This window comes from Grammomys surdaster, unplaced genomic scaffold, assembly GCF_004785775.1.
Source record: "Grammomys surdaster isolate TR1022 unplaced genomic scaffold, NIH_TR_1.0 1036, whole genome shotgun sequence".
NCBI lineage: Eukaryota > Metazoa > Chordata > Mammalia > Rodentia > Muridae > Grammomys > Grammomys surdaster.
Genome location: NW_021605455.1, coordinates 3,820,673 through 3,830,547, shown reverse-complemented (window position 1 = coordinate 3,830,547; position 9,875 = coordinate 3,820,673). Strand labels below are relative to the sequence as shown.

At 42.6% G+C, this 9,875-nt stretch overlaps 1 protein-coding gene across 1 annotated transcript in view; it reads left to right on the top strand.

Moving 5' to 3' along the window:
• Positions 1-315: 315 nt before the first annotated feature.
• Positions 316-9,875, top strand: part of Setbp1 (SET binding protein 1) — a 331,687-nt gene continuing 322,127 nt past the window's right edge. Inside the window, exon 1 of the mRNA XM_028783226.1 lies at positions 316-925. Within this exon, the coding sequence (XP_028639059.1) occupies positions 461-925 (465 nt within the window). The 5' untranslated portion in view covers positions 316-460. The remainder of the gene's footprint in view (positions 926-9,875) is intronic.

Genomic DNA, 9,875 nt, shown 5'->3' with positions numbered 1-9,875 from the left:
GTTGAAGTAACAGCATCTGCTGTGACTTAAATGTAAGAAATCACCAGCTGTGACTGGCTGAGGACTCACTTCTCTTATCTTTATTATTGGACCTGAAGCCATAAAAAATAACAATAACACATCCTGATGGCCCGACCCAGTAGGGTTCCCTTGTGCTCAAGTGTAATTCAGTGTGGTTATGCACAATTCGAATTGATTTTCTGATACTGTAGGCATGTGGGAAGCTGACATTGGATATCTTGGGGTCTGGTTCTTTTCTACCATAACCAATTATCTCTCTGCTTCTCAATTGCAGATCTGATCCCTTCTGAGGACTTCACCACATCTCTGTTCTTGGGACGTTGAACCCAACAGCTGGACTATTTTGTTCTTGGAATTTTGGGTGTCCTCTCTTTTGATCTTTTCTGCTCCCTTTTATCCCTTTCCCGTCCTGAGAACTCCTGAAGACTGTAGGATTATCATGGAGTCCAGGGAAATGTTAAGCAACTCCCGACAAAGAGGGAGCGAGGCGGAATTCCTTACTGGCTCCTCATCCAGGTCCCCGGCTGCTCCTGGATGTTCAGGAGAGCCCTTGAAAGGTATCTCTGTGGGTGCAGAACGCATGGAGCCAGAGGAGGAGGATGAATTGGGCTCAGGACGAGATGTGGATTGCAATTCTAATGCAGACAGTGAGAAGTGGGTGGCTGGAGATGGCTTGGAAGAGCAGGAGTTCTCCATCAAGGAGGCCAACTTCACCGAGGGGAGTTTAAAGTTGAAGATTCAGACCACAAAGCGGGCTAAGAAACCCCCCAAAAACCTGGAGAACTATATCTGCCCACCTGAGATCAAGATCACCATAAAGCAGTCTGGGGACCAGAAGGTGTCCCGTACTGGGAAAAATAGCAAAGCTACAAAGGAAGAAGAAAGAAACCACTCCAAAAAGAAGGTAGGAAACTGTGCCTTGCAGATTTGGTTCTGTTTCTGGTTTTACTATTCTGTCACCAACTTTTAAAAGTCAATTTATATTTCAACGTATTTACTTTTGAATCACTAGCCTCTTTGATGGAATATGTAGGGCCTACAGCCGAGTCTCCGATATAATATAGTATAATGTTGAGTTTATCATTATATTTTATACTTACCTAGGAAACATAAGCTACTGGAGAATTATTGTTTGGAAACACATCATGCTTATTGGGTAATAGCCCACAGGCCAGGTCAGCCAAGTCTTGCAAAAGCATAAGGTACTTTTTGCTTTGCTTTTGTTTTAGCATTTGCGTCTGTTTTCCTAGTTGGTCAATCAGAGCAGCCAAGAAGTGTCAAAACTAACTTTTGGTTTCATTTGTTAGTATTATAGGTCTTTCTGAGGTGAATGCTCTGAGAAAGCCCTGTTTTAATTGCGATGGAGTCTTCCCTGTGACAGAGAGAGTCATCCTGAAAGCACACCATCAGAGAGCAGCAATATTAGAGGAGGGCACTAGGGAAGGGGAGGGTCTATGGGAGATATGAATGAGTTACAATCTGAGACATGGTAAACCATTAAGGCTCCAAGTTGAATAAGTCTGGTCCACTTTCCTACTAGATGTCAAACACAGGCATGCAGACAGAGGTACTTGGCAGTATCAGTTCCCTGGAAATGGTTTGGTCCGTATTTTATTGAATTATTTTGCATGTGTGTGGAATTATAGTGAGCTTCCTTCTGGGAATGGGTGTGGTACTCAGCCTGCGATAGCAGAAGACAGGAGGCCCAGGATAGGAAGCTTTTGCCTTCAGGAATCTTGGTGACCTTCACATGGCTCTAAAAGAGACTTTAGTTGACAAAGGTTTTTGGTTCAGGTGATAGGTTTTAATCAGGTCCTGCCTTTCACTGATGCACAATTCCTTACGTGTGCTAGATGTGGTATAAGAACTTAAAGTGGTATGATAATATTCTGGAATGTTCCTGTCACCAGTAGTCTTGTAAGCTTCATGGCACTCATCAACAAAACTGAGCAAAAGTCAGGTAGCATCTTTATCATAGAACTGTGTCTACCCTTGTGTCAGGTGTTCACACTGATATTTTAGATTAAAAGCCAAAGATGTGAGCTAGAAGCTTCTTTCAAATGCAACAACTGCTCACAGTTGTCTCGACAAGCTTGCCCTGTGTTTAAAACTGAACCGTCTTCATCCAGAAGCCTCAATACCAGGAAACCAGGACACTTGATTCATTACTACATTAGTATTTGGGGACAGGGAAGAATAAATGTTGGCTTCATTTGCCAGAGCATCTGGATCACACACTCCCCTCCTCCCATTACAACTTTGCAGTGGTTAATGAGTTCTCTGTTTTGAAAACAAAGGTTATCTTCATACCTGACAGGAACTTTTGAGTCACTTATAAAGTGACATTGTTGCTTTGGAGTTGTGTGTCTTAGGTTTGAAAATGAGTACTTGTTGTCTCTGACCATTGAGGTGGCCCAGTTCTTTCTGTGCTATTGAAATGCCTGTGTGTGTGTCAGTGTGTGTGTGTGCATGTGTGAATATAGTGTGTATGTGTGTGCATGTGTGACTATGGTATGTGTGTTTGTGTGTGTGTGCATGTGTAAGTATGGTGCATGTATGTGTGTGTATGTTTGTGTGTGTGTGTATGTGTCAGTGTGTATGTGCTTGTATGAGTATGGTGTGTGTATGTGTGCCTGTGTGTGTGCATGTGTGAATATGGTGTGTATGTGTGTGCATGTGTGAGTATGGTGTATGTATGTGTGCGTGTGTGTATTTGTGTGTGTGTGTGTGAGTTAGTGTGAGTCAGTGTGTTGAGGGGGTTCCTGAAAGCTGTTACCTCTGGTGACTACTTTTTCTCCATTCCCTCCTTACTGGGATTTGAGTAGCAGCTCACAGTTTGGGGGTTCAACCCCAAATTTAGTCTAAAGTGTGAATGAGGCCAGCCATTCTCACCTAGGAAGCGAAGTGTTTTTGTTAGAGAGAGAGATGAAATCTCTTATTTGAACATGTGGTTTGCCTCATGTGGTAAGCATTTTTATGCCTCCCAGTTGGAAGGAGTGGAAAAGAAAGGGGCCGGATTCCAACATGCAGAAGCGTTTTATGATGTCACTGTGATGGGGAAGATTATAAAATGTTTCAGCTCTTAGACATCGGCTGCATATTGTGTATCCCCGTCTCCTCTGCATGTTCTCACTCCAAAAGCTGTTGCTTTCGAGGAGTGAATGAATAAAGTTATTAGCATGGGGTTGTAATTCCTTGATATATGGCAAGAACAATCTCTTATCTCTCTATTGGGTTAGAGTACTGGCTTTATTAGTCTTCAAATGTCTGTCATTTGGCCGAGATCAAGCAAACACTGAGGTTGAGGGTCTGTGCAGAAACCTTGACTGTAGTTTGTATGAAAAACTTCAGTGCTGTGAATTTACTGACAGTAAATTAGAGATACATGACAACTGTCAGGGACAGGAAAAGGACAGAGATGGTGTCTTGTAAATACCGATCAATATCGATTCCTGAGATCCAGTTTTCTGGGTGTCTCTTGGAGAAATGAGCCTTATTCTGAAGATATGGGCACAGGGCTGCCCCTAAGAACCAAGTCCTACTTTCGGAAGTGCCAAGAAGCCACGTGGACCTGGTCCTTGAGTGGGTGGAGATGTTTTCTTGGGGGCATTTGGATACATGTTCTGACATTGAGCAAGCATTGGCAACCACAGTCCGTGGGCCAAATTCAGCCTCTTTCCTGTTTTTCTACAGCCCCCACACACAAAAATTGGTTTTTACATTTTTAAAAAGTTTTTTTTTTAAAAAAAATCAAAGAAAGAGAAATATTTTGAAGTATGTTAAACTTCTTTGAAATTCAAATTTTGTGTCCATAAAGTTTTAACGGAGTGAGGCCAAGTCCACTTGATTACAGTTTGTCTGTGACTGCTTTATTATTGCAATGGTAGCACTGGGCAGCTGTTGCCTTGATGCTGGCCTACAGAGGTTAAAGTATTTACTAACTGGGCCATAGAAAGAGTGTTTCAAGCTAAAGAGAAAGCTTAGTCAGTAAAGTGCTTGTCATGCAAAGGTAAGGGTCTGACTTTGGATCCCAGAATATACAATATTAATAGTAATAATAATGATAATAAATATATCTGGTGTAATAGTAATTGTGACACAGAGGAGGTGTAGACAGGAAGGTGGCTGGGCTTTCTGAACAGCTAGTCTTGCTAAACCCCAGTCTACAGGGAGACTCTATCTCTTAGTAAATAAATATAGGGAAAAGCAATGGAGGAAACTCACTGTATCACTTTCTGACTTCGTGTACCGACACACAATTGTCTCACCTCCCACAATGTTTATCAAATTGACTTAGGGGAAGACAGGAATCAGTACAGCAAGTGTTGTGTTTCCTTTTGGTTGGTTTTGATTGTCTCAGGGTTCAAGTCTGGAGGCTGGGAGAACTTGATTGTTCTGGTATGTTATTTTATATTTAAGCAAAGGGATTAATAGTTTATTCAGGTGATTGACAGCCTCAGGCAAAGAGAGCTTAGATTGGGTCCCATGTGATTGTTTCAGAAAAGACAAGCTCCCTGGGAAAATTGTAATGTGGCTCCCCCATCACAAGTGCCTTCGTTACTGTGTTCACAAGGTGCAATGACCTACAGTTTTGGGATGATGATGACGAGGTCCGTGTTCAATGCTCTGTAGCACTTTTGTTCCAAATTTCAAACGTAGGACTAACTCTCCAAAGCAGAGAACATTTGTGGATGGTGAAGGAACATAGTCACTTCAATGGAAAAACTCGAAAAGAGCATCTCACAGCCTCAAGGCTGATGGCACTTTTCTTAACCGACACAGGGAGTGAAGATGGAAGTTTGGACGGCCTTCAGCAGAGGGTTCACGACAGTCAGTTCATAGAAAGTATGTAAACTGTGTTTGGTGGGTTTAGATGCTCAGAACATATTTCTGGGGCTTTGCGGCTTCCCTTCAGGACAGTCAATAAAAACAACATAGAACGTGAAGATGAATCTCTAGAGGCAAGTTCAGGTTCAAAACACACATGAGACAAGCAGCTCCAGCAGTGGCAGATCTGAAAGTGCTCTCAGCTCAGCTCTGTGTGAGAACAGGGGATTAGCCACAACAGTCTAAGTTCAACAGCAAGAGAAGGGCTGGGGGTATCAGAGCCACACTTGTTTGGCTGCCAAGTGGCTCTGTCTACCTGGATCCCTACTGTAACTTTTTTGAGGGCCAGTTTCTTCATCATCCAAACCTACATGAAAACTTCTATGTGGCTTAACTTGAAAGACTAGAGGGAAACTGGCTAATTAATTTCGGCATGTATCGACATAAGTGTGTTTTGATTTATTGAGTTGCATCTCCTGTCAGCCTATAGGACAAATCTTGCCCATAGTCATTGAAAGAGGAAAAAATTGTGGTTTATATTGCTTTGAAAGAGGATGAGCGAGAATGGGTAAGGTTTGCTTTTGGGACTGGTTCTGTAATATGCTAAAGGCAATGTATTTCCGTCTCTAGAAGGTCAGGAGGTCAGATCGTTCCTCTCTCCCCCAGATAGAATGGGAAGATGCACTTTCTTAATTTCCAAATATTGGAGAGTGTACAAGATAGCTTCCTCATGAATTTAAGTCTTCTTTTCCTATATTGTATTTATCAAATTTATTTACTTTTGATGAAAATATAACTCATATTTTATGTCTTCTGGCATGATTTGATTTTTCTTCCTTGCTAGTTAAATCAGAGGAGATTATTTCCTCTAGCTCCAAAGACTTACATCTCGTATTACCAGGTACCACTGTGAGCCAAAGAATGTGCATAGCCTCAGCTTTGGCCACCAGACCTTGACCACTGTTATGTGTCTGGCATACTTTGTGTTGTATTTTAAGTGTGGTCTTCTCCTGAGAAGCTTTTTGTTACTCCATCTTCAGTTAGCTCTTCCTTTGTGTTAAACACATAAAGTATGAGCAGGAAAAGGGATTTCTGGGTGCTAGGGCTGCAAAGGGTAACTAACATGCTCTTGATAGGAATGAAGGGTTTGAGCTGACTCTGGTAGGATTTGAATTGGTGTGTGCTGCAGAGGGAGAAGGAGCCTTTAGGTCAAGTGATGGTTAGCAAGGAGGATTTTCTATGGTGTTACACATCTTTCTTGGAATATGAGGAGTGACTCACTGCTCTCTTGGCTATATAGATGTGCTGAGTTGTTGAGAAGTGAGAGCTGAGGGGCTTCTGAGCAGGGACTACTAGGCAGGGGTTGACCAAGGGTTAACCTTGGTTTTACCTATTAAGGGTAATTGTCTGGTAATTGTTCTTCCTCCATTTCATTCAGTGTCTATGAGTCAGTGTCTACGAGCGTCAATCTGAGCCTCTCTTCCTCCTATAGCTCAGGTGTCCCTCCTTTGCCGTCATGCTAGCTAGTACCTTCTCTTTGTCTCTCCCTCTAACATCATTTGTCTACGCATGGGGGTGTAATATTTCCAACTCTGGGGTATCTCTGATTCTTCTGTCATGACAGCTGCATCTGGCCAGCAAACAGGGCAAGTCTTGTAAGCATTTCTTTGCAAAAGGCTGAATTCATCTTCTTGATTAATGATTTCTGCCGAGGTTTATTTATTTATCCTTTTAAAGTAACACACTCTTATTTATTCATCACTCGGGAAATGTTTACTGAGTGGAGACTGTTTGGTTATTGCGTAGCTAAAATAGTACCTGTAGATTGTATGCCCCTCCTCTGGAGGAATTGCTTCCCAGAGCAACAGGTGATTCTGCACAGGTAAAAGTGAAGGAATAAGAAAGCAAATTGAAGGTGGAGCTGGGAACCACCATTATTGAAAACTCAGCTGGAAGCCTCTGCCTTCCCCAATCTGAATTCTCAAGCTTCCAAGCCTTTCTGTTCAACAGGCCAGCTGTCCTCTTTAAGAGTGTGACAGTTATTCACATAGGTGATGATTTCAGTCTTCATAACTGTTTTATCACCAAACTGTCCCCCCAACCCAGGCCTCTCCCTGAGGTATATCAAAAGCCTTAAAGTCATGGAGCACATGACAGAGTTGAGCTTTGAAAGTGATGAGACTGTGCATTCAAAGAGAACATTCTTTTTCTTTTTTTTTTTCCTTAAGTTATTTCCCATCATGCACCTGGTTTCTTTTTTGGCTGTTGTCTGTTTTGTATTTTAAATCACCAAGCTGGCCTACTTCCTCCTGGGCTTAATATTTTCTTGGTAGTCAATTTCTCCAACTTGGATTTCCCTCAGGACATCTTTGTGTTTGTTTGTTTGTTTTTTGTTTGTTTGGTGAACTCTGAGTCACTTAGGGTCAATGTGCTTACAAGAACCAAGACAAAGCTTGGATGCTGTTCAGAGGGATTGTCCTTTCTACACCCTAGATGTGAGCACCACACCCTCAGTGACCAGGTCTATTTTTCCAGGTGAGGACCCCACAGAGAGGGTGTGGTAGAACATGCTAGCTCAGCCCAGTAGGACAACTTTTTCAGCCTCTTGAACTTTCGACTGCAGGGACTTCATTAAGGTCAGGGACATCACAAGCACTTCCTGTTGTCATTATGTGGAGCCCTGATGGTCAGCATTCCTTGCTTAGATTCCTGTCTTTCATTCTCTGACAGTGCATCTGAAATCCTTCTTTATGGGCACAGGGCAGGTGCAGTTACCTACACAGTACTGAGTTCTGGGAGGCTTGGGCTACACCGTATGTGTTAGTTGGAGGAGGCCTTGACATCCTCTACTAATGTCTGCATGGCCAGGCTTAATTCAGAGAAACCTGGTTTTGGGTGGCAGCAGCGGTGAGGTCGTGGGAAGATTGCTATAGGATTTATTTAGAGATATGTTAAAGGTTTTCTTTCTCTGCGGTCATTTGGGTGACAAACCAAGATTACTGCCAAGGGAACCGATGATTCAAAGTGAAAGTTCTGAAGTGTTAAGCTCCTACCACTACATGCAGTTCAGCTGGGTGCAGCCATGCTGCTGTTCTTTGCAAAGGAGGTCTCTTCTTCATCTTGTCTCCCCACACAGAAAGTATTGCTATCCCCTTTCTCCCAAAACATGTTCATTTTTTTTTTTCCTGAGACAAGATCTTGCTGTGTCCTTCCATCCTAAATCATCGTCTTCCTGTCTTAGCCCTCTCATTCTCGGATTATAGGCATGCCTCTGAAGGACTAGTTTGCATTTCCTACTTTTTCTCTCTTTCTTTCTCTCTTTCTTTCTTCCTTCCTTCCTTCCTTCCTTCCTTCCTTCCTTCCTTCCTTCCTTTCTTTCTTTCTTTCTTTCTTTCTTTCTTTCTTTCTTTCTTTCTTTAATGAAAGGCAATAGGAACAATTGTTTTTTGTTTTCCTCTTCAAGTGTGATTGCACAACATCCCAGGACATGCTCACCAACCTTGTTTGTTCACAGGCAGGTAATTTGGCCAGGGGGTGATTGGGTGCTGTTTGAAGGTAGTTGTGGCCCGATCACAGGGAAGTGGCAGGAGCATGCTCACATTAAAGACCAGAGTCCTTACTACCAGCGTCTGGCAGCTTTAAACAAAGACAAACACTCATTATGAAACATTACAGCCATATACATCTAGGATTTTGTCCTTCTCTATAAACTATAAACTAATCATTTGTACAGGACCAGCTGTTTAGGTGATGGGCTTCACTTGACCCTCAGAGGGACAATAATCCTGTGGAGACTCACCCTAGAAAGAAAGGCTCATTAGCCAGAGGGACAGAGGAGAAGACAGGGTTAACAGAACTAAAGGTCCCTGGGTGATGAGTATAGATACACACACAGTCAGAGCCTCAACACACCAACAACCCACGTAGATTCTTAGTCATATGTCATCATAACAAGTGTACTTAAGTGTTAGAAGGAAAGCACTGGGCCGTCAGTGCAAAAGGTGTGTAAGCTGAGATACAGTCTAAGTGTGTCAGACTATGGTCTGACAAGGATACACATTGCAAGAGGCCGGTGCTGTGCTGTTTATTGGGTATTTTCCCAGAGCCCATCATATTCCAGCATAACTTCGAAGGTCAGGGGCCCCTGGCCATCTTGAGTGGAAATTTCTCTCTGAAGATGCAGTCTGTTGATTCGTAACAACACCCCACCCCCGACACACCCTGACTGTACCTCCATGCCTACAGTCAACTTCCCTCACCTCCCCATTGGCCCGTGACCTCACCAGAGAAACAATGGAGGCCTTTCTTTTCCCTGAGAAGCCCAAGCAGTTCCTACCTTGTGAGGCCATTTGATAGTCATCATCAGTATCATTTACAGGTTGCTTCAGTGTGTTTTCTAGACCTTGTTTACTAGGTATTTTTCCCAGATGGTCTTTGCCTCCTGTACTGGCTAGTTTCACTGTGAGGGATAGGAGCTGTGGCATCTGCCCCTTAAGATGGGTCCTTGTACCTTGACAATAAAAAATATTCATCTATGAGGAGAAATGTGATTAGGATTGTAAGCAGCCTTTTGTACCAGGTTAGTTGGTTCACTGGTTTAGATCTGGAATTACAGGCTATTCATCAGGGCCTGGACCTCTGGCGGGGGGGACGGGGTATCTAAGTGAGAGCAGGTATTTTCCCAGTGGGTCAGGGTGTACTTAAAGTGATCTATCTGAGAGAACAATGGAGTGCTTCTTGATTTCTCCATCTCTGTCCTTAGAGGGGGACATGGAGGGAGAAAGCAATTTATTTGGGTACTTGGCTCTTCCTTCTACTTTCTCTGAGCTATTCCAGTTACTGTACTTTAATCTCCCATTTCAATAGATGATAGGCTACTGTCATACTGGACCTTGAATGTCAAACATACATACATACATACATACATACATACATACATACATACATACATCTATCATATACATATACACATATATATATATATAGATATAGATATAGATATAGATATAGATATAGATATAGATATA